This window comes from Leptosomus discolor, chromosome 3 (genome assembly GCF_034619465.1).
Source record: "Leptosomus discolor isolate bLepDis1 chromosome 3, bLepDis1.hap2, whole genome shotgun sequence".
NCBI classification, from domain to species: Eukaryota; Metazoa; Chordata; class Aves; order Leptosomiformes; family Leptosomidae; genus Leptosomus; species Leptosomus discolor.
This window is the reverse complement of record NC_141393.1, coordinates 46,157,124-46,182,063: the sequence shown is the minus strand read 5'-3', so window position 1 is coordinate 46,182,063 and position 24,940 is coordinate 46,157,124. Positions and strand designations below refer to the sequence as shown.

The 24,940-nt window shown below is 44.2% G+C and overlaps 1 protein-coding gene across 1 annotated transcript; it reads left to right on the top strand.

Annotated features, from left to right (window-relative positions):
- Nucleotides 1-5,562: 5,562 nt before the first annotated feature.
- Nucleotides 5,563-24,542, top strand: TSPAN18 (tetraspanin 18). The gene is made up of 7 exons (XM_009947674.2): nt 5,563-5,625; nt 6,383-6,577; nt 12,167-12,241; nt 19,383-19,481; nt 20,753-20,932; nt 23,439-23,522; nt 24,495-24,542. The coding sequence occupies exons 1-7, from the start codon at nt 5,563-5,565 to the stop codon at nt 24,540-24,542; spliced, it is 744 nt and encodes a 247-aa protein (XP_009945976.1).
- The last annotated feature ends 398 nt before the right edge of the window (nt 24,543-24,940 follow it).

The following is a 24,940-nucleotide window of genomic DNA, read 5'->3' as shown; positions in this document are numbered from 1 at the left end:
ATATCAAGGTGTACTGCAGCAAGTTGTTCCCCTTTGGTCTCCTAATTAAACTGCCCTTATCTCTGTTCTATCTAGAGGAGCAGACTGTGTGGAAATAACAGTCTCAGAGGGTTTTCTGGAAGGCATCACCTGTTAGATATGTTCTCTTAGCAGACCCCACCACTTTGGTTTAAAGGAGTTTGATATTGCTTGCAGACAGTGAACAAAGAAATCCTCTTGGGAGAGGGGTGCTCTGTGAAGGAAGGCAAGCATGCTGAGCCAAGTGTCGATGCCTGCAAGCCAAAGGGTGGGCTGCCACATTGCTGGGGAGAGGATGCAATGGAGCAATGCCAGCTTGTGGTGGTCTTTCACCACTGGTGCGGCGTAGAGCTTCAGAGGCATTTCTGGTGATGACTTAGCTGGGACAGCCTCTAGAAATTGATGCTTTGACCTGGAAGAGAATCTGGTCCACATTTTCTAATTCCTTTAAAGGCTGGCTGGCAGTGGTTCTGGAGAGCTTCAAACATGTCTTCTGCTTTTACTTGGTTACATTGCATATGAATATGAAACGAGGTGTGAGTTAGCACCATTTGCTGCTCAAGCTGTTGCCTAATATTTTGTAGGAGGTACTGCAGATTTGCTCTTAGGTTTTAAAGGAAGCAATGGATCAGTTCATTGGACACGGTCTTCACGCATGTTGACAGCAAGGAGATATTTACGTGAAAATAAGATATACATGGACAATGTGGTAGATGCAAAGTGACTGAAAAAGTGGTTTGTATGAGGTTTGGACAAGGTGACCTCTAGGTATCTTTTCCAGTCTTGGTTATTATGTGATTTTTATCAAGTATGCAAGATGGGGAGACTGTAATGTGCCATCAAGCAAGCGCACAACGTCAGAACTTCATGTAGTGAAATACAAATAGTCTGCAGGGGTATGTTAGGGGTAGGAATTACACAGTTGGAATGGTAGGCCAAGAAAATGGTTCACACACTTGTTTTCAGCAGAGGGTAGGAATGGTATGATATGGAAGATGCAAGGATTGAGACTGGTGAAGATAAGGTGCTCCTGAGAGTTCTGATAGACTGGCACATCCGAGGGATGCTCTTGTTCCTTTTGCCACAAGGTAACTTGGACACACCTTGGACAGCTGTTTTGGAAAATATTTTCACAAGGAGGGTGAAGAGGTGCCCAGGATAACTGGGGAATCTCAGACCTTGGAGATATTCACAACTTAACTAAAGGGACCCTGAGCAACCTGGTCTAATTTTGAAGTTGGATCAAACTTTGGAATTGGCCCAGGTTGGAGGCAGTGGGTGTTTGTGCTCAATGACATCCAGAGTTCCTGTCCAACCTAAGTTTTCCAGTGATTCCATCTCCAAGGCAAAGGTAAAGGAGCAATCGAAGTGAAACCACAGGTTTCAATCCTGTGTGAAAGGGATATGGGGGTAGAGGGAAATGTCAGTGGTAGCAAAGACAAATTTGGCAGTTTTGGGGGGTGTGGTTGAGCAGCTGCCTTTAGATATGTGAAGTTCAAGGTAGCTGCAAGGCATGCAAAAGCAAATGTCAGAAGGAAGGAAATAAATGGTGGCTGGAGAACAAAATTGCGTTGCCTTGAAAAACTAGACTTTATTCCTAACTGATTAGAGCAGCTGGGGTATGTTTCCTGGCTATGCTGCTGGGGATTTTTAGCCTCCCCATCACTTTGCAAGATAAAATTCATATTAGGGGGGGAGAAATGTAGAATAATCTGCCTAAGAAAAAGCTGAACATTTATAGCTACATTTCAGACAAAGCCAAATGCGTCTCATATGTCTCACAGGTCTGAGATGGGACCAGCCAGGGAAAGCATCTGTCAGCCGCTGTCTTCTGCAGTTATGACTGTTAATGTTTGCTTAGCATTAAATGTCTCCTGCAAAGGAGAACTTAATCTGTCACAACTTTGGGGCCTGGAGGAGGGGAGCGAAGATATTTTTAAAAGGTAGGTTAAGGCACATGCGTTCAGTTTTTATCGCACTTGCATCAGTATGTAATAGGAGTAACATAGAAAATTTGCCTTTTGTGTGTATGGCTTAAAAGGAAAAGTGGGAGGAAAAAGCAGCTCTGTGGGTCAGGATTGTCCTTTCATGTCAGTTATTTTCTCCATGCAGCTTGTCATCAGGGCCTTCAGGTAACTTCAGCTGATTAGTAAGGCAGCAGTTGGCACAAATGGTTTCACAATTCCATTATTTGTAAGCAACATTTGCATTTTGCTTGCATTGTTTGTAAATAGCATTAGTTATATACTCTTCAAAGACTAGAGCACTACTGCATAGATGAGCTAGATGGTAATATATTTCATATATGCTGGAGTGCTGGAGCTCTGACACAAAACAGTTTTAAGCGCTACGTAACAGGTCAGATCATGCATTTCGTTGATTTGCCCTGTTTTAATCAGTGCAATCACAGGATCCAAATGGTGATCTTGCATGTGCTGTTTGGGAATCTGGGTACCCGCAGAAACAGGAAGGAGTGTGTAGTGCTGGTATGTCCAGGTCTCTCTTAAGCTCTATGTTCCAGCACTGAAACAGTTGCTCAGAGCTGACATTTCTCAGATCAGATCAATGGGTTGGCATTTTTTGGAAGTTTCCATTGAGCTCTTATGATGTGGAAGCTCAGACATGTTCTGTTCTTGGCTTTGCCAGGCCAGATCTCACACTGTCACCACTGGCTCCCATTTGCACACCCTGAGTTGAAGGACTTTGGGGTTTGTAAGCCCCACCAGGTATGGTCCTGGATTGAAGCACAGCACCATTGGTAGGGTTGCCCTTAGTTGTTGCTTTGCTATGTGAAGCATGGTTGGTTTAGAAAGGGACAGGCAAATTTCTTGCCCAGGCAAACAAGGGAGTCCTCACTTGTCAAAGCTGAGTGGGCACACGTTCATGCTGCTCCCAGGTTGTTGTGACTGCATGGCCCCGACAGTGAGGTTTTCAGGACCTGATTGCTCAATGGATTTAGTCTCCAATCCCTGCTCACACCTAGAAGACATTTTAACATACTGAGTGGATGCACAGGCAGGAGCAAGGAATCGTAGCTTAGGTTTGTCTTTGAAAAGAAATGGAGGCCTGTACTTAGCTTGGGTAAATCAGGTTCTGAGGGAGCCTGCTTATCTTGCAGAGGAAGCAAACCCAGACATGGAAAGCGAAGTAAGACAGAAATGTGATTTATCAACTCTACAAAGCAGCAAGGGAGTGTTAGACTCAGGAGCTGCTGCTTCTTGGACCACAGGCAATGTTTTTCATGTGGGTGCTTCTGCAGTGAGATGTGAATGATGTGAAGTAGCACAATACAGCTGAACTGGTTTGCTTTTTATTCCTTTTTTTGGCCTAAGACTACTATGATATAGACCATGTGGGTGGATGCTGAAGGCAGCAGGACGTAGAAGTTTCTCAGATAACTTCCAGACTTTAGCTAATAAACTGAGATCTACCCATCCTTTTTTTCATTGGAGCATAACTTTTTTGTGTGGTGATGGGAACATCTGGGTGCCACTAATTGTGGGGCTCTTGAAGTTCCAGTGTCTCATCGATTTGCCTGTATTTTCATATCCCTCTTTACTATAGTGTCCAAGCTTAAGGGTTAGTGGAGCTAAAGGTTCACCTTTCCCATGAAACTGGAGAATTGCCTCCCCAGCTCCTTACCCTTCTGGACTTCAAGATCTCCTTTCTCTGTGAGATTTGCAGATATATGTATTTAAAAACCATGAGGAAGCTCTGGGTATCAGAGCTCTGTGCCCTACTCCATCTCCTACAGTTGTGGTCTTGGCTTTGAGTCTCTTGGGCAGAACAGTTGTGTATCAGAGGTATAAGAAAATAAACATTGTAAAGAAAAACATTGCCCTCATTCTCAGGTTCAGATTCAGGTTTGTGTTTCTCCAGAAGCAAGATGGACTATAAGACTAGCTTTGTGGATCTTCTTGGGATTCCTCTAGCAAAGAGTATTCCCTCGGTATTACTCAGCCTACGCAGCTGTCCTGCCCCAGGCAAGTGAAGATGCAGAGGGAAAGCAGCTGCATGTCCACATGATCTTCTGCATCGCACCATTTGTGTCTCTGCCTGTTTTGCCACTAGGAAGGAACTGTTTTGATTTTTAAACTGAGTCAAAGAAGTGTAGCAAACACACACTGTGTGATAAAAATCTGACTCTTACCTCAGGCAGCCCCTTGCTGGGAGCTCTGCCTGCCATGGGTTTTCTCAGCTCTTTGGCTAAAGCAGAGCAGTTCCCATGGTCACAGAGGGAAGCACCCCATGAGGCTCTACTGTGCTCCCAAGTTCTGTAGATTAATAAAAGCAATGAAGGAGTGAAAGAAAGGGTTTTATTTCTGGCCTGGTGAAAACCTTGGATAATGTCTGTTTTTTCTTCTAAGTGAATTGAATGTGCTTTGCTAAGCAGTGTATCATTGGATGCAGGTCTATTTAGGGAATGGCATTTGCAGTGGAGAAAGGGAAAGAGGTGGGTTAAGAAGCATATGGGCTTTGGGAAGGCTTCTCTAGGGAGCTAAGCAAGCTTGTGTCTCTGTGTTTGCATATGCATCCATCCATCAGTGCATGGTGCCATGACTGCATTATCTTCTGTTTCAGTGAAAATTTTACTATTTTATGTATTTATTTGTCTGTCCCTCTAGGGTACATGGTGATATAATTGCAGTAAACAGCAAGCAGAAACTTTCTTCCAATGTAGCCTCACCCGGTCAGGATTTATAGCTGCTCTTCCAACAGAAGTACTGTCCTAAGCAGTTTGTTGTCTAGTTCAGACATGGAGTTTCAAAACTGGTTAAGATTCCTTAGCATTTCTTCCTGGTCTTAAAAGCTTACCAACGTTGATCCGTGGGCTCTGCCTGCGAAAGACCTGTGCAGGGTGGGGTGTAGAGCACCAGGACTTCACTGGCACAGCAACATTTCACACAGTGTGACAACCAGGCTGAGCAACTGTGTAAGGACAGCCTCCTCAGGCCCTCCCATGTCCACACACTGCAGTCATTCCCAGCCCAGCTCCTTCAGGTGTCTACACGTTTCCCTGAAAATGTTGTCCATGTTTGTGTGGCATTCATTCTGTAGAGAAAGCTTGTATGGAGCTTACTGTCCCAAACGCTTGCTTGTGAGTCTTTCAAATGGGCACAGCTTTTTCTGGCTTCTGTGACCTTTCTGGCGTGAAGTAGGCAGGTACATTCAATGCTTCTTAGACTTGACGTGCTTTACAGACTGGGGAAAAAAGTATCATGTGCAGAGGGGTATTTTGTCCCCAGCGTGCTGCTCTGCAAGCAAAGCTAGAGCTGTCGTCCCCTGCAACCTTCCTCTTCACATCTATGTTCCCCTTTAGACCTGGAAGAATGGTCTTAGGACTTAGCAGCAATCATTATCTCTTACTAGCTTGTGCTATGTTGCCTTGTTCAGGTAAGAAATGAGCTCTTCTATATAATGAACTCCACAGGATCTCGGGGGAAATACAAATGGAGATAAGATTGTGTCACTCCAGTAAAAATGAGTGTGCTAAGGAACTGCTGGTGTTTTGCAGGAAGAATTGGATCCAGAAGCCTGAAGACCATGGAGGGAGACTGTCTGAGCTGCATGAAGTACCTGATGTTTCTTTTCAATTTCTTTATATTTGTAAGTATTTAGAGTCCACTTTCTCTCCTGAATCATCCTGTTTCCAGCAGCCTGCTGCTCCCCAGCAGGTTAGGCTATAATTTGGTAAAGTTGCCACAGTACGGTATATCCCCTCAGCTTTGCACTAGCAATCACTGTTTTGTAGCATCCAAAGATGCTCAGACATCCAGCGCCGTGGTCACTGTTGTCTGTGTTATTCCTGTCCTTGGCAAGGGAGACCAGAGGGAAAGCTCTAAGTAGTAGTGTACATGGTCTGTCCTTGAATGGCAGAAGAAATTGTCCTGGGTGCCCTGCTGAGGTTTTCGCTAGGAAACACAGACATTTTCCTACCATATGTGGAGTCAATCTTGGTGACCCTGTTGCTTTTGTCTTTGACAGGAAGGGTGCGAGCACCCAGCCGCCCTGGCCTCTGTGTTGGGGATGGTTCATGTGTGCCTCTTCACTGGGCTGTCACCTACAGATGTGGCAGCAGCTCCACACTCTGTCTTTCAGCATTAGGAAGGGAGTAAACAGTTGGTAGAGTGATATGTCAAAGAAGACAGGTGCTTTTGCTGCAAATGGTTCATTTAATGAGCAAGAGATACTGAGAGTAGCATGTCAGCAGTCACCTGCTGAGCAGAGAATATATGCTACAGAGAAACACAAATTCTCCAAGGGAACACCTTTGATCAAAAGATAGCAATGAATTTGGTCTTTCTGCAGCAGTTGATTTATGTTGACCTATCTCCTTCCCTCTTCTCTCCTTGTGCCATGACAGCTGGGAGGAGCATGCCTGCTGGGAGTTGGGATCTGGGTCATTGTGGATCCCACAGGTTTTCGAGAGATAGTGGCTGCCAACCCTCTGCTCTTCACGGGAGCGTACATCATGCTGGCTATGGGAGCGATGCTCTTTCTGCTGGGTTTCCTCGGCTGCTGTGGTGCCATCCGTGAGAACAAATGCCTCCTGCTTTTTGTAAGTGTCCCAAGAATGGGGATGACTGGACAGATGGTGTTGTGATAAGTGTGTGAATGAGTATCTGTTATTGTAGCCCATTATTCCCTTGCATAATAAATAGTCTTAGAGTACTTTTACACACAGCTAGAAATAGAGAATTTGCTTTTCCCCTATACCAGATTTGAGCCCAGTGGGTACGAAGTCTGGGAGTGTACTTTGACCTTGTTAAGCTTTGTTTCAAAATGGTCCTGTTTGGTTGTTTGGGGTTTTATTACTTTTATAAAGTGGCCAAAAATAGTCTTCTTTTAGCCACCCAAAACCCCCTGCTCCACTTGTGGATTCATTCCTCTGTGGTTCACAAAAAGCAGGGGGAACATGTAGAGCAAAGCATCTGTGCAACAGAGCCCCCATGTCAGCAGAAATACTGGGCTCAGAACTCCGTGGTGGCCTATCACTGCAGATCTCAATAGCTGGTCACTCCCTCATGCAGCCTGCTCTGCCCCTAAAATTAACCAGATTTGTTATCATCAGGCAAATTTTCCCCTGAATCATAAGGTTAAATTTCAGCCCATCTGATCATCAAGTACGATTTACAAAGAGCTAGCCTCTAAAATAAGTCACTTCTGACCTCCGTTGTAAGTTCTGATACTGCAGGATTTCCAGCTATTATCTCTTACCAGAAGACATTACCAGTTATGTACTGAAAGACAAAAATAATTTGTTTTATTTTTCATTTTTGTCAAACATGACCTTTTGTTTCTCCCTCTGGGTCTGTTGGGGCTTTGGGGTTTTTTTCTTTTGTGTTTTTTTTTTTTTTCTTTAAATCTTGATCTTAGGGTGTTTTGTTATGATTGTATCTTGCACAGCTGCTTCAAGGTGCAAAAGAGGCTTGTCTCTAACTTTAAACGGAACAGGAAAGTCCTCTTTCTTGAATGCAAAACTGTTTTTTCCTAGAGATGAGAGTGGCTTCACTGAGATAAATTCTCTCTGGCCCTTGGCTCACTCACGCCTCATAAACTGCAAATGTGAGCCCTTTTCTGGAAGCTGTTGTGGGTTTGATTTCTAGTGACTTACCTCAGAAGTAAATCAGAAAACCAAATGTATTGCCTGTGAAGTCGTGGAGATCTGCCCAGAGGAACATAATAAAATGCAAAGGATCAGGCCCAATGAGCCTGAGGTTGCTTCAAAGCCTGTCCTTGTCAGATTAAGAAACTGAAAATTATGTTTGATGAGAAGTATTGATTGTAAGTGAATGGGAGAGTAATATTTTCTGTTTGGACCATGTCTGCTGCATACAGATTGGAGACCTGGCTGGAGGAAGGGAGCTCTGGGCCATGCTCTTTCCCAATTTAACATCACAGAGTTACATCACTGTTCAAATGTTCCTCCTGGTGTTTTAGTTATATTCCAGTGCACTCAATTTTGTGGTTATTACTTTTCTGACTCTTAGAGATAGTTCTGAGCCCTGCTGCTTTATTTATTTACTTTTATTATTATTTTATTTTATACTTGGAATGTGAGAAATATACGGGCTTGGGGTAATGCCGCAGACTAGGAGAAACTCTAAAAGTAATTACTGGATGAGGAATTAGTGCTCCACTTTGATCAGGTCTTCCAGGGCTTCTGATATCAAAGTCAACTCTGTTAAACAACCTGCTATCTCATGTCCAACAGCAGTGAAGCATTTGGACAAGGATCAGTGCTGATACCAAGTGAGAAGAGATAGGTTGCTAATGTCTGCTTTTTTGGGGGCCACACTAGCTGACGTTAAAATGCATAAAACATCTGTGAGAACAGAAGTCTGATGGGAGCAAGTTTTAGGCATTGAAAAGGCAAATCATTCATGAGTGTATGCCAGAGAGGCTGGGAATATGTTGCAAAATGGAGTGTTAGACTTCAGGGGGGTGGTACTTGGGGAGAAGTTGCTAGATCAAATCAAGTCTGCTTACAAAGTCGTTAAAGAATTGATGAGCCAGAGAGCTGCTTGAGTGAGATTTCACAGAGATGCATAATGTATATCTGAAGCTTTTAGTCCAAATGTAAACAGAAGATAGAAGGGACAAGACAGATGCAAAAATGTATGTTCTCTAGGTTCTGGCTTCTGTGTTTGCAAGGACTTCTATTTTTCATTAAGCTGCTTGTCTTTTAGTAAAAAAACATTACTGTGGAACCTAACATGTTGCATTAAGTAGAAGGCTGTGAAGAGTTTCGAGATTTCCCAGCATTTGAAGTTGGCTCACAAAAAGCAACAACATTGGCCTGCAAATCAGGCACTAAATAACTTCTGTATTGTCCTAAGGACACTCTGACTCCAAAGGAACACAGTAAAAATCAGAATTGAAAATGTTGTTGAGTGTACAACGTTGTACCACAGGACTGAATTCAGCTTTGCAACAGGAACAGTCCATGTTAGCTTCATTTGGCTTAGGTTTGAGTGCAGATGTCCTGTTTTGCACTCTCGTAAAATGGATGTGGTAGCCCCTGAAGCTTTGCAGCATGAAAATGTGTGTCCTTGGGTTAAAGGCAGTTGCTGCTCTTTTTGGAACAGCATTGCTGAAACTTGAACAGTAGATGAGTTGTGAAAAAGAAACATGAAATATTGATTTGTAGAGACTTCTGATAAACCGTCACCAGGAGCTGAGGCAGGATTCTTGACCAACATGTGAGACCCCACTCCTCAGGATGTTCACCTTGGATGTGGGGGGTACCAGTGTTCAACTGTTGGATCTCAAGCATGAATTTGAATGGGAAGCCGCTGTGTCCCATGCATTAACCAGCTGGCCGTTTAGTGCTCTCATATACCAGTAATCAGTTTAATTTTGGGAGGCAAGACATAATAGGCAGATTTTGACTCTCCTTAGAATGCAGTATGAGAGCAAGGTCTGAACCACTGATGATCCATCTTCTTTTTCTCATCAGCCCTAATGGCTGCTCATGTTTTTTCTACAGTAACCGTTACAAATCTGTAGTGCAGACTGCACAATGGAAGTGTAAATCAGTTTGGGAATGATAATGAAGCTTATCAGAGATAATCTGGGAATGGCTGCTTCCACTTCTACAAGACCTGTGCTGGAGCTTAGGTGAACATGTGTCTCCCAGTAATCAGTAAATGAAATGCAATTAGCAGGGTGATGGGATTAATCACTTGATCACCACCTTAGACCTCTTAGTGACTATGCTGAGATCCCTTGATGGATGATGATGTGAATTTGCAGAGCATCGTTCATTCTCATCACTTGGTCTTTGCCCTCCTATGGTGAAATTAAAAACAAAACAGTCTCTGAGCAGGAAAAAAGAAGCCACGCAGAAAACTCCAGCAGTAAGAATAAATTATAGAGTTAACTAGTTCAGCAAAATCAAGCAACAGCATTCTGTTAGCAACCAAAGTCCCTGGTCATCTGACTCTTCTTGTTTTGCCATTTAAGCCCAGGCTTCTTTTCTTTTGTTTCCACTGCAGAAGCAGGAAGACAAATGGGACAGGGTGGTGCGTGCACTTTTCCAGTGGGGAAAAATCACTTACAGCTCTGATAATTGACAACAAAACAACATTTTGCCCATTCCAAGCAAGTAGTTTGAATTCTCTCTCCATTACCAAAATGCATGGCATGTAGCATTTCAGATGTTTATGTCATTGCTTGGGGATCACAATAGTACTTCTGGCCCCATCTACCTGCCTTCTGTTTCAGAAAGACCTTCAATAACCTTCTCACACAAAAAAATCCATCCAGACTTCTCTTATGTTTATTTCTACTTGTTACTTCAGCCACTTTTGTTGGTAACACGTACCGCAAGTTTATTACCCTCCATGTAATGTAGTCTTACTGTGTTCTCCCTTCACTCCTGTTTTCTCACATGGTGCCAAAATCTGAGTTAATTTCTACACATTCACTCAGTTTTGCAAAATCATCTTTGAGTCTGTAGGCTAGTTATTGGGATCCTTGAATTTTAGAAGGGCTGACTCTTAAATGGTGATTTCTCTTTATGGCTACAAGAACATAAAAAATGTACCTCTAGTTCAGACTTACAGTTCTTCAAGCCCACTATTTTGTCTCTAAGAATGGAAATAAATGCCATTTTGGAAGAGGGCGTGAGCCTAGCCACTTTCTGCTCTGTTCCCATAGGAGTTCCTCAGCACCAACAATTGTTGATTTAAGGATGTTAGAGGACACATCCCTGTGTATTCCTTTTACTGTTTGTTATGGACTGAAGCAGCATCTAACTAGCATGAGGCATCAATGTAAATGAGAATCAGTCCCAAAGACAGGCTGAGTTCTGAGCTCTTTGATGTCAGTGAGTGCTTTCTTGCCCTGGGAGATTTGTTCCCGTCAACACTCTTTTCCTCTCCACTTGAGTTTTACCTCTAGCTGTGTAACAGTTTTCTGTGCCGCCTCTGGGCAGGAGGGTCCGAGCTGGGAGCCCAGAGGAGTCCCAGCACTCATCACAGGCAGGAAATGCTCCACAGTACCTGGGCGCTCGGGGTAGACAAGGTCCTGGGGACAGCACCCTTGCAGCAAGACATCAGTCGCTCTGGGGATGAGACCTAAGTGCATCTGATTTAATTCTGTGGAGTGGGTGGTGAAGGCACAGTGAATCGCTCAGGCTTGGTAACATCACAGAAGCAAGATGCTTTTAATAAGACTGAAGACCAGACTGTTAGACCAAAGCAGCAGTAGGTTGCAAGGGCAGCAGGATAAAAATACAGTTCCAGCTTAAATTGAACAACCACATGCCTTTGTTTGCTTTCATTTCTCTTCCCTAGAATTATGATGACATAAGTATAATGGTTTTACTTCAGACTGGATGCCTGTTTCTCTTCTGCTACCACTCAAGCTGCTGGCTATTGCTTTCTGTCAGGTCTGCAGTCTGCCCTTATTTAAGGATATGAATGTGCACACTTTGGATACTATACAAGACATGGATGATACTTGTGTAATCAAATTAAAATTATGATGGTGTGTTATCAACTTTCTGCAGAGGTTCTGCATAGTTAATACTTAACTCAGTGCATTGTGTGGAGGGGGATATTAACCACCTAATTTTGTCCTGAAATGCAGAATAATCTGTAGAGTCCACTTTTGGTCATAGGTGTAAATATTTGAGTACACTACCTCCTTCCATACAAAATGGGCCATGGTCATATTACATTAAAATGATTATGCTATTTATGTTGTGAAGAAGGGTGTGTGTGCATATGTAGGTGTATGCATGTGATGCATACACCTGTGTCAGGACAGTTTAACCCTGTATGAGCATCTACACAGTGATATTACTTTTTCCATCAAAGTAGGCTTTACTGTTTTAACCTGGTGCAGATTTATCAGGGGATGCTACAAGTCCCGAAGCCTTATTCCCTTTTACCCCTTAGAACCAGATAAAAACATCACAAGCTCCCTTGTCCTGTGACATGGTCAGAGAGGGGCTATGTCTGCTCCAAGTTACTGTCTCATAGGGTTTTTTTAATTGTCAAGGGAAAAAAAGTTTCCTCAGTTATTTTTTCCATCTTTTTGGTGACTAGCAAAACCCTGTGTTCCTACTACCTATTGCATGCACCTAATGGTATGTCTGTGGTTTGTTGGTTTGTTTTTTTTTTTATCTTCTCTCTTCCAGTTCTTCATGTTTATTTTGTTAATCTTCCTGGCGGAACTTTCAGCTGCAATCCTGGCTTTTATCTTCAGAGAAAACGTAAGTATCCAATGGTGGGCAAACTCTGAACCCCAGTGGGATTGTACCCAGCTGCAGCATGGTGTTAGATGGTGGCTGATTCGTTTGTAGAGCGACTGTTTGTTTCAAATACCACCAAACCTGTTCATTACTAGCCTCAGTCTGCAGAACTGCCAGCAAGCCAGTGAAGGCTAACTAACCTGGCATGTGCAGGGTGGATGGCTTATGTATACAGGAGCTATATACTGGGGGACTACTTAAATCCTGAAGTTTTTAGAGTCTTCCTGATTCTTTTGCAGCCAAACCAGCTGCACATTCCACCAGAGAGAAGTTTTATAATAAAGTCATGCTAAGGTTAAAAGCAACCCTTTTCTTTTTTCAATACAGCATGTGTTTAATATTACTATTAATAGTGAAACCTCCTGTTTTCCCAACAGAGCCAATGCTTGCTCTGCAGTGCAAAAACTCTCTTGTGAATCTTCTGATCATATTCCTGCTTGAATTTTCCTGTTCTCATGCTCACCGGATTTTTCTCAGTGCTGCTTGTAAGATATCCATTCTGACCTGCCCTGAGCAAGTCTCCCCATGTCCCATTTTGAGTCCCAGCAATGGATGCCTTGCATATTGCCCTGCTTACAAGTTGCTGGTCCTTCCCTCCACAGCTTCATATGATGTAGCCTTTCTCTGTTCTGCTGCTATGCATATTATATGGCCATCATCCCTCCCCTATACTAGTAGTAAGCTTGTACTACACTAGTAGTAAGCATAGTCTCATTTGTTTCTAACCAGGAAAGGTTTGTGCATTTTTTTCATGTTCCGCATGTGCAAAGGAGAACCTGACTGAACTAGCTCCATCCTTCTCAAGTCAGACCATCTTTGGAAATATGACTCTGAGTGATGGCTGTAAAAAAACATTGGCCAGTAGAGGTGGTCACTACTAGTGACAGTTTTTATTTAGTTTATTTGGCCTCTGCCAGCAGTAAGAGTATATTCCCTGTACTGAATGTGACAGAGATGTAACATGAGCATAGAAGAGCCATGTATAATGATGACTTTCTTGAGTCAGAATATACTTTCAATTTTATTAATATAAAAACGTTTTGATAAGGAAAGAATCAAGACTTAGGAAGCTTACAGCAAGCCAGTGTGGTGTTTGTGCAGTAGGATGGTCTTGGGGGCAGGTAGTGAGAGCATTTTTTTTCCCCCTTTATAAGCTGGTAGTCTTTTCCCTTTGTCTCAGATCTGAAGGCAGTGGAGAAGGGACAGCACTCTGTGCACAGAGTGGGTTCCTTGTTCCAGCTTAGGCTTTGAGACCATGCCCTCATGTGAACAGCTACTGCTTCATAAATAGCTTGCAGCATGGGGGGTCTGGTCTGTTCTGGTCATTACAGTTCTGCTGTTGGGAGTTTTTAGAGAATCCTTTTGGTTCAGCATAAGCAGCAGACCGCACACATAGAAACTGCCCTGCAGACCCATGTACAGGCTTCACGACAGAGAGAACACGGTCCCTGGTGAGCAGGGGCTGGGCGAGCAGCCAGCAGCTTACTGCTCCCACCTCCCACCTTCCCTGTGAGAAACTGGTAAAAGGTAGAAGAAACTAGCCAGGCTGGTTGTGAATCCTGTCTGCAGGGTGACTGCTGGGCTGGCTGTGTCCTCTTCCCTCGGTCATGAGGAGCCTGCTTACGTCTTGCTTCTGGGCAAAGCATTGATACCTTGCACTCCCACAGAAGCCGTGGGACACGTGAGGATGTGTTATCTTACAAGATAAGGTCACAGTGGTTATTCTAGACTTCTGTGGCATCTGGCAGTGTTTTGTGAGATAAAACTTGAAGGGGAACAAACTTCTATCTTTCTTGAGCTTGTCTCCTTGTTTGTATCACCAGCCTCCCACTCTTGTCAGAATGACTGACAGGAAGGGATTTTGTGTTAATGGGAAGGAATGAAGAATGTCAGATCCTAACATAGCTGGAGGTGGCTCTGTGCAGAAGTTAAACTTAGTTTGCAAATTCTTGTGGTTTGTTCTCTCCTCAGGTTTCTTCTGGAAAAAAAAAAAAACACAAAAAACCAAAAAACAAGCCCAAACAAAAAAACCAAAACCCAAACCCCTTGTTTTGCTGTTGCTATGTATTTTGGTGGTAGCTCCTCTGGCTTGGTAACTACTTGTGGCTAATTTTGCTGTCGTCTTTGGGGTAGGGTGAGGCTGGATGGCTGGACAGGAAGTCTGTGGGGACAGAGATGGTCTTTCAGTGACCCCATGTCAGGAAGATTTCTTCAGAGTAGCAATTTAAGGTCGGGTTCAGATGTGCTTTTCTCTTCCCTGCAAAACAAGTTACTTTTGAGGCGTGTGGTGGTAAATGCACATTTAGGCAACCTGAATTTCTTGGAAGCTTACCAGGTAGATTCCTGTGATGGTCAGTGCACCTGTCTGTGTGGCTGTGGCCTCACCGGATGCATAAAATGAGACAAAAGAGAAAGATAGTCTATCTGTTCGCTTTCCAGATAATGTTTAGTGCAGCTTTCTCTTGTATAGTGTTTTACATCCAAACTAGCTCCCAAACACTCAGCAGAGTTAAATTATTAATAGCTGAGGAAGTGAAAGAAATTGAGACAAAAATAAGGGAGAAAAGAGATGTTTTCTGCTGAGATTTGACATGATAGGAAGAGTCAGTGAAGCAGAATGTGGTGGGGGGATGAGTGAAAGTGGTGTTTGCAACGGTGAGCTACTGTGATCTGCAAGTCCAGTTGTACTCCCAAAGAACCGTTTAAAAGCAGTCTGCAAAAGAAGGCTGTTGTTAATCAGCTATGGGAGTACCAAAGTTTCTCTTCCTTTGTAAGGGAGGTTTTGGAGGGTGGAGAACCTTTTTCCATCTAGAAGACCCTCCATAAAATAATGTCTTCCATGAACAATAGAGAGAAGCTGTGAAAAAGCAATTTGACTCATGTACAGGAATTGCTCTTTTATGTGCCCTTCAGAGGTCTGGATGGGAAAAACCCTGGAGCGATATTTGACTCTTAGTGAATTTTCTTAGCAAGCAAGAAAGTAGGATGGTAGGAACAGATGAATCCAGTGTCAAGGCTGTGGACAGAGTCAGGATGTTTGGATTTTTAGCCCCAGTTCTGACACTTGATAGACAAGTTGCTTTGGTTCCTGATACCTCTGTTTCAAAAGGCATAAGGCAAAACCTAAAGAATATGAACCGTCCATCCCCGAGTTGAGCAGCTGGAGTGTCGCATTAAAGGGCAAAGGAATTTGGCAGAAAATAAACCCTCTTGCATTCCAGCTTGTCCTCAGATATCAGAGGGGCTGGGGGCAGCTGGGCTTAGATTCTGAGTGATGCCCAATTCTGCTCTATGAGTCTGGTCACGTCCAATATCAGTCTAGTGGTGCTTAACAGGTCACACAGCTAGATTGATAATTGAACTATCACGATTAGAGTCGCTGTATCATTAGTCTAGCAGCGCTCAACGAAACTCACAGCCACATGCAGGACTGTGGTTGCATTCAAAAGAACTCACATGGCTAGATTAATGATAGAGCAGTTTATTGGAGCAGCAACAGATACACAAGTTCTTTGGAGTGCTGGTGATAAATTCACTGTCTGCAAAGCTCATGCAAGTTTCAGATAAAAATAACAAAGCCTGGCTATACAACACACTAAGTTATAAAAGCAACTCTGTGTAGATTTCTAAGTTTTCTGGGGAGCACTTGGTATAACCAAGTGTTGGAGTCTTACCCAAAGGCATCCCTATGGGGGCAAAGAGAGTCTCAGCCCATTGACTGATCCCAAGTCTAAGTGGTGTGTGTCTTGTCATCGATGGTATCTTCCCTAACATCCTTCTATTAGCTATTTTTATACTATTTTTTACCTTTCAGGCGGAGCTTGAGTAACTCTAGTCATACATCCCTTTATTATGATTGGTGTAAAATTCTCTCACTTTGCTTTTAAAGGTATAGACTAGAGGAATTAAGAGCGCAGGCTCAGTGAGGGGTGGTCGTACCTTGAAGGTGGGTAGCTTTTGGGATTATAATGAGATTACAATGAGCAAAGTTCACCCAAAGGCTGGTATTTTGTCAAAGAATGACAGTGTGTTGCCCCAGGGTAGCAAATATGCAGCTTATCTGTTCCGTAGTACCATCAAGTTGCCATCCCGGCGATGGTATCACAGAGCCTGGCCATGGAGTCTTCACTCAGCTCCACCCTCCGTGCTATTCCCTCTCAGAGTCAGCACATCAAGCTCCCCTGATGTTGCCAACACCTAAGTTGCCTAGGGACCTTCTGTGGAATGGATTCCTTGTGTACCCGCTGCCCTCTGCTTTTGTACTTTTCTTTAATGTGTGAACGGTGCTGTACCTTTAATGTAAGTTTAATTCCCAAGTCATCTCAAGCAATTATTCCCCCTGGAGGTCTCTTGGATGGAAGGCACTGTGGAAGTCAAAAGTGCAGCAGTGGTGACTGTACCTACAATACAGGCGTCATACGGCTTCAGAAATGTTGGGATGCTCCAGGCAGATGCAGATGGACAGTGTGTGTCCTATTTTCCAAGCAGACACCACGAAGCCAGCTTCTTGCACAGCATTCAGTATTCTTGAACACAGCACTGCATGAGAAGTCTGTGACCTTCCTGGCCAGTGCCAGCGCACCTGTGTTGTGCAGAAATGTCCGCTTCATCCTAAGTTCCCTTCATCTGACTGCAGTAATCCCAGCCAAGCTATTTTTTGAACCAGTATGACAAAACAGTCCCACTTCATTCACTGGCATGTAAAAGTATGCATGCATGTGCATCTTCTGTATTGAAGACATTCCCCCCCGAACAGCTAGAAAAACCCCACAGCTGAACAGCTGTTTATTGTTCATGACTGTGGCTGGTATAACTGTGTTGTCAGAAGCATGTGCGAAGATCTAGTTTTACTAGTAGGTCCTACGCTTCTTTTGAAGAGTTCTTGCCATATTCCTCTCATGTGCACAGACCTCATCAGTGCTGTTACTAGCTTCAGGGAGAGGGAGGCTGTGGGCATGTGAGTAGGACTGTCTTACTGACTTTTATCCTCCTTTGTCAGCAATTTTTTTAAAAGAAGAAAGATGCTTCTGCTGATTGATTGTGTGTTTGGTTTTTGTTTTTTTTTACATTTTTCTGAACTTCAGACACTCCGGACAAACAGTCTAAGAGCAACAAAATGGAATCAGTTATTTTCCTGGCAAACTTATCCTTCCAGCACTTGCCTTTGTTTTAGGCCAAATCTTGTAAAAATTACACACAAACTCTGAACAATTTCCTCTGGGGTTGCTGCTGTCAAAATAAAGGTTTCATTTTATATTTAAATGACTCTTTTTGTTTTAGACCCCGCCAAAGGCAGTCAGCTGCGATTATTACCAATGGTAATATCAGTTTCAAAGTCTGGGCTTCAGAAACAGACCAGCATCAAAAAAAGTGCTTCTGTCTCTGCAGGGTAGGATGTTGCATGGATAAAGTACTCGGAGAAAGGGAAGAAAAGGAGAGCACTGAGGGCATATTCAGTATCTTCTAACCTGATCCTCTCTCAGTGCACCAAATTCCCAACGGAAAATGCCATGTCCTCTGGTATTTTAATATTCAAAAGCAAAAAATTAGTTAGTATCTGTCCCATGAAAGTGATTTAGGAATTTAGCGGCATATCTAACAAAAAGGTAATGAGATTGAGCTACCTGCATAATTCAAGTCTTTATGATGAAGTTTTACCCAGTATTGATTTAGTCATTAAATTTGGCCTTAGTTTGTACCTGTAAAAGAAAAATCAATTTTAAGTGGTGTTTGAGCACTCTTTGAAAGAGTCACCAAAGCCTCTTTTTTCCTTAAATTTTGTGACACAGTTAAAAAGGAAACAAAGAATTTTGTGTTTGTGCTTTGGTGCCCACCCATATGTATGTGTATGTGCGATATTTCACGTTGCATATCAAGAACCTGAAACCAACTTGCAGCAGTATATGCTACTGCATCTGCAGTGCTGTATGAACAACAGAAAAAAAAAAAAAAAGGGGGTCTTTTTCCAGCAGCTTAACTCCTGATCCTGCAAATATGCAACACTAGAGCAACGCTGTATCCAGCCAAGTCCAGCCCCCTTCACTGAGGTTCTGCAGTGGCAGAGAGATTTTGCCTGTGTGGATCACAAATCACAAGGTGTTTTGGAGAAGGTACCACACAAGTCAAGACCTATTGGGAACCTGAAAAGGAGATTCCATGAAGTTTTCATCCTGAAGTGACAGAAAAGCAACAAGATTGGATTGGGGTGTTCAATTTAACAAGACTATTAAACTTGTATATTTGCTAGTCCTCCAGAGAGTGATGCTAAATAAATCTAATTTCAAGATGTCAATGTTTTGAGATGACTCTGAGCCAAAATGTTAATTCAGTTTTTCTGTTTTTCTGTAAATGTAAACAGGAGTAGATGAAATTCCATTCATTCATGTTGTTGAACTTGGGAAAATGTTTACATTATCTAAACACTGGAAATATAAAGAGGATTTTTTTCTTCATGTGTGTGGGTTAGTTTCGATAATCTAAAGTGTTGTCAGGGAAATGGCCTTTTTTTCTGATTTGTAAGTTGACTTCAACATTTCATATTAATTATGTGGTTTTTACTTCCTTTTCATTTACAGAAGGTTTCATATTAGGGCTTCATCTGTTTTCTCACACATGGAAGTAAATTCAGAGCAGTTCCCCTATCTTAGTAGGAAGTTAACTGGTTTCAAATGAAAAGTGAGGGGAAAATCATGCTTTGATTGCAGACCTGAGTAAATTAAACTACTATTTGGGTGTGGATTTGAAGATCTTTCTAAAATCTGGTTTAGTCCTGTTTCAACTTATGAAACACTTTCAAATAGTGCTGAAAATTTAAAAACTGAACCAACCTTTAAGTGTAAATATTATCTTACAAGCATAGATATAATTCAATCCCTGATTTTTAATGAGCAGCAGTTTTATTCAACAGGTGCCATTCACCCTGGATATAGTTCTGGTTCAGCCAGTGGCTTTTCCCATGTTTCTTCTCTGAGGTTTGCAAAAAAAAAAGAACAAAACCAATCCAACCAAACAACCCCCAGCATTCACAGAAAGGAGCTTTGGGAAGGGCTTTGGAAAGGTGTTGGCAGTAGCCTTTACATTTCTGTCGGTCTGTGTGTTTCAGCTGACCAGAGAGTTTTTCACCAAGGAGCTGAAGAAGCATTACCTGAGGAACAATGACACGGACGTCTTCTCTTCCACCTGGAACTCTGTTATGATCACAGTAAGTCCAGCCATGCCAGTTCCATGCTGCCCATGGTCAGTGGCCATCAACACGGTGCTCAGCCCACACCCTCAGCTCGCCTGGGGTCAGCTTGCTTCAGCCATCCTGTGGTGTTGAGCATAACACTGGGGTTTGTGGCAGTGGTGGGAGGGAGATGAGAATTCATCTGGCAGCCGGTGTTTCTCAAAGCAAGCTGCCATCTATCCTGAGAGATGCTCCCAGTGGCTGCGTCAGCCTGAGGTGTTCGACCTGACTGGGTACCCCCAGCTTTCAAGCAATGAGCACAGAAAGCTGTGGAGCTGTCTGCAACTGAGCATCTCTGCATTTACCCTGGAGCTTTCACCTTGGAGGCTACTTCAGAACAATTCCCAGCCAACAGCAGACAGAAAGTGGTGCTGACTAATGGCTTTTTGTTAGCTCTTGTGAAATGAGTTGGTAGGTGGCAGATTAGGTAGAAGTGTGCCTAATGGTATATTTTCAGTGTAGAAGTATTAGCCATCAAAATTTACTTTGTTATTACAGTCCTAATCAGGCAGGTTACAGATTGACTGTCATTGGAATTGGAGTTGTTGTTATCTACTACAAGAAGTTCTGTACGTGTGTGTGTGTGTACACATGTGAACTTGGTGCTCAGTACAGCCCATGGTGTATCTCTTCAGGAGCGAAGAGCAGGATGTCAGGCTCTGCCAATGAAAGTCAATTTTAATCTTAAAAGAAAAGATGATTGCTGCCCTTAATGCTGATTCAGGACTTTAATAAAGACATTTCCTTTTGCTGACTGAAAGGAGACAGAGTCAGAGAATGACTTGAATCCTTAAAAAGGACCTGACTTGAATTCTAAAAAGGGACCTTACTTGAATCACCTGTCAGTGCCTTTGAGCAGCAACAGTCCTGGCCATTAGCTATGGGGAGAACGGGTGGTCGGGAGCCTGGATTGTGCTGCTGGCTCCCTTACAGACTTGCTAGGTGATCTCAAGCAAGTCATTCTGGATGTGCTCCAAAGCCCTGTGTAGTTCGCGGCAATATTCCCAGTGGTACCTTAGAGTCTACAATATGATATGGGAACAGTGGGACTTTATAAAAAGGCTTTGATGAAACAGAAGCTGCAAGGTACAAGCACAACCCACTTCTTTGGAAACAACGGTTGTTTTGTCTCTGCTTTGACTAAAGCTTTGATCTCTACAAGAATAGGTCTTTGGTAGATTTCTCATATGTGCTTTCAGAGCAAAGTGTCAGCTCTGCCTTCCTTTCTTCTCTTTGCCTCTCCCTAGTTTGCCTGCTGTGGAGTGAACGGACCAGAAGATTTCGAAGCTGTCCCTCATCCTCTATACTCTTCTTTGGAAAAGACACTACCAGAGGCTTGTTGCCAGCGAGAGCTCCAGAGCCAGGAAGGGGTGTTTGTCGACAAGGAAGCCTGCCTCACAGGCATTGAGAGGTTTCAGAACCGACAGGTAAGGGAAGCTGAACACTGAGAAAAGGAGTTTCAGAGCAGGCAAAGAGATGGCTGCAATGGTCATGGGTAAAGCTGGCAGGCCGTGCCATTCTGACTGTAGGTCATATCCTAATTTCACTTCTGCTCACAGCTTTTGAAGTCATGGCATATGTCTCATTTTAAAAACCCCCTTTCATTGTGTGCACTGCTAAGTCCACGTTGTGCTGGATCAGCAGAAATAGAAGATTTTCCCAAGGGATTGAGAGGTGAGATGGAAATTTACATCAAGTTTTATTGTGTTTCTGAAGGTTAGTACTATCTGTGAGAAATTAGTTAGCCAAACCAGCACAGGTCAGCAAGGATGGGATGGAGTTCACTCTTACTGGCTGCAGTAGTGCCTCCAGTTTAGTTCACAAAGACTCCTCATCAATAACATATGCAACTAAGGCATCAAGGGTTAAACAGCCACAGAAAGCCATGTTGGTTTTTCAAGGAAGAGTAAGTGTTGGAAAGCTGCATTTCTTTGCTCTTGTACTCTTTACAATAGAAGAAAGGCAATTTTTTGCCAGGCCTCTTGACGTGGCGATTTTTCCCAATTCTAGACTGGAACAAGACAGTTCAGCATAACGTCATTGACACTGATACTATAGTCATCGACACTGATACTATAGTCATCTTTCCTTACAATGTCACCAAGATGGGATGTTTAAGGAACTTTCTAGCAAAGTTCCTGACTGTGTTCACCTCAGCATTGATAAGCCAGCTGAGCTCTGTACTGACTGTATGTACAAGCCTCCTTTTCTCTCCAGACTAAGCAGTGGTCCTCTTTTCAGCACTTGACTGTGCACGAGAGTAAAGGAGTTTGGAAGCAGCATGTGAGCTGTTCCTTGCCTGGCAGCTGGAAATGGTTGACAAAGGCACTCTGGGTGAGAGATCATGGCAGACAGCCCCGTACTGCTTCTGCCAGGTCTGATTGCTGTGAATAGAAGGGGGAGAGAGAGAGGAGGGAGATGACAAATAGCAGGGAGGGAAAGAGAAATGCATTTTGAGAAAGAGGGTTAAAGCAGATAAAAGGTTTAATTTTCCCTAAGTGATGATGCTGAGGCCTACCACATCGAAAGGGAATGTTGCCTGTGAGCCCTTGTCACCACAGAGTGTTAGTGGGAGAAGCCATATGCACAGCCAGTGTCACCAAGCACACAGTGAGGCACTTCTGTAAAATGGGAGAGACACTCCCAAGCAACTGATGGCTGAATTCAGGCATTCCTGGGCTGAAGTCAAGCTCTTGGGACACGATGCTGGTAGGACAGTGCCGGCCGCACTTGTGCTCATCCGCATTTGTAGCCAGCTCAATGGTACATGCTGGAAGTTGGGTTAAAGTTGGAGCTCTGGCAAGCACCCAAACATTTTTTTGCTGGGCTGGATGCTTTTCCCGGAAAATTGGGCTGAAACGTGTTCGGAACAGAGCTGCTGCTGAACTATCTCATGTTGACAAGAGTGTGGTTTAACAGCTCAGTTACTGGCCCAACAGTCTGCACTCCCTGGGTCTGCCTCATGAGTGGATCCTCTCTGTGCTCTCCCTTGCTGTCCTCTGGTTGCGTGTCACTTGCAGTGAGTGGGGTCTGGCGTGGACACCAGTACATAACAGTTGTGCTGTCTTTGAAGTTCAGACATTTTCTTTATGGGTGGAAGGAAAAAGATCAGGTGACTGAAACATCCCAGCAGTATGGATGGGATTAAACGTGTGCGTGTGAAGTATATGCTCAGTGGGGAGGAGAGCTGGTTTTTACATTGGACAAACTCCAATCTACTTTTCTCTTTATGGGTGACTTATTTGCAGAAATTTGCTGATGGGTTGGAATTTTAGGCTAGGAGAACTGAGGATAAGCTGGTAATTTCCAGAAACATCCCAAAACCTTTGCAGAAGATCTACCTGCTGTTAATTGTATAAGCAATAATAAATTACATTAAAGATGATGGTGGCTGTTCTGCGTAAATAGAAGGATTGCTGTAGTGCATGGCCCTGGGTTCCTGATGAAATTAATTCTCCTACAGCCAGAAGATCAGCAGGTGTTCATCCATGCTGCTTTGGGGGAAAGCACAGGGAAAAGGTCCTGGGATGTAAGAGAGGATTCAAGAATCTCCTGTCTTGGCGTTAAATAAATTGTCCTTTTCTCTAGCTAACCTGGGCTGCCTGTCATCTGCCCTGAGGGTCCTTTCCTCTGTGCTTGGTCTCCACCCTTTGCAGAGTGCCTCTCCTGGGCTGCTCCTCTCTGCCCTGCAAGAAGTCACAGTTCCTCATGGTCAGTGAGGGCGTGAACGACTCCCATCCCACTACAGCAAAACCTTCCCCTCCCAGCACTGTCCTGTGGGTCTCTGCCTCCTGGGGTTGGGTGAGGAGGTGAGAGGGAGCTGTGCTTGTGGTGCCTAGATCTGAGAGCACCTCTTGTGCTAATGAGAGCTATGCTATGAGAACAGCACAATGTGCTGGTCAGGTGTGTCTCAACATGTTTTGTCCTTCCTAGGGCTGCTACACTGTGATCCTGAACTCCTTTGAGACCTACGTGTACCTTGCAGGAGCCCTTGCCATCGGAGTGTTGGCTATTGAGGTACTTACCCTTGTGTGACTAGAACAGGAGCAATGTCAGTTGTTGTCTAGCAGTGAGGCAAGCGGGCAGGTGCTCCCTCTTGCCAGGGGAAGCTGCTCCTGCAAAGGTTATAAACTTGTGGTTTTCCTTTCCTGAAAAGGGCTGGGTGCTTGGTCCTTTGCCACGAAAGGCAGGGAAATAAGGGTGCCATGTGCCCGCAGTGCCGCGGCCCTGCAGTGCTGCCTCATGTTGGGTCCGCCGCGGAGCTCGCACCCTGCCACGCTGTCCGGAGGGGCTCTGGGCACCCACCGCCTGCCCCAGGGCCCCACACGGTCACTGCCCTCATCACCCTGGCAGCTGACTGAACTCTCACTTGGTTAATGTGTTCACACTCTGCCTTTGTTCTAAACTCCTGTTTAAAGACTGAAACACTACTGGCTCCAGAGCATCCTGCATTAGTACCTGGCGCTTCGGTGGTATTTCTGAGGAACAGGCTTCCACCAGACATGATATTAGCCTAGAAGTGATGTCCCTGAAGCATTGCCGGGGCAAGTCTCGGTGCTTTCCCCTGTCCCCTGTCTCAGGTAAAGGAGAGAGGTCTGGGCAGAGAGCCCCAGCAGCCTCCACAAAGGCCGCGCTGTGCCTGTTCCAGGCAGTGGCAGTGATGTGCAGACAAGGTTGGCAGAGCCTGCTCCCCTGTGACACTAAGAGCAGTGTGGGAGTGAAGTCAGGCTGCTGCTGTAGCCACAACAGCTGGGGGGGGGACAGGGAAGGAGGGGAGGGATTGCCTTCAGGAAAAAAAAAAAAGGTTTGACAAGCCTCTCCTGGGTGGTGAGAAGGGTTCCCTTCGCTTTGTCACTGACTGCTGGGCAGGAGGGAGGGGCAGGAGCAGTCCCAGGACCAGGGAGGGCTTTGCCAATGTTGTGGAAGATGCAGCTGACTCTTGTGGTTCTCTGTTTTGTTTTTTGCCCTCTTCTTCCCCTCTCTTCCTAGCTGTTTGCCATGATCTTTGCTATGTGTCTCTTTCGAGGGATCCAGTAAGAGGTGGCCCATGAACCACCATATTCCCCACATGCTCAGAAGAAAGAAGGAAAATCAGAAGAAACAAAACCTGAAAACACCCAAAAAACTTTATTTTTTTTAACAAAATGGGGTAGGGGGGAAAAAAAAGAAAAAAAAAAAAAAGAGGGTTGTAATATATGAATGACCAAAAGGATTGTACTTCAGGGGCTGGAACTTTGAGGTGATGTGCACTACACTGTACAGCGGACCCTTGCCCAGAACCACCAGCCACAGCCGTGGAGCAGGAGTCCAGCGCAGCGGATTGCACTAGAGACTGACAGAGCCGGCGGTGGGGGAGTGGGAGGACGAGCACAGCTGCTTCTCCCGCAAGGCCATGCCTGCCATTTGTAACTTTATCATGCTTTAGACAGCAAACG

Bases quoted from the DNA above. Each gene is read 5' to 3' on its own strand.
- TSPAN18 (XM_009947674.2), top strand. From the start codon at position 5,563: ATGGAGGGAGACTGTCTGAGCTGCATGAAGTACCTGATGTTTCTTTTC. The intron at 12,242-19,382 runs GTAAGTATCCAA...TGTGTGTTTCAG, and splicing joins CTTTTATCTTCAGAGAAAAC to CTGACCAGAGAGTTTTTCAC. The intron at 20,933-23,438 runs GTAAGGGAAGCT...TGTCCTTCCTAG, and splicing joins AGAGGTTTCAGAACCGACAG to GGCTGCTACACTGTGATCCT.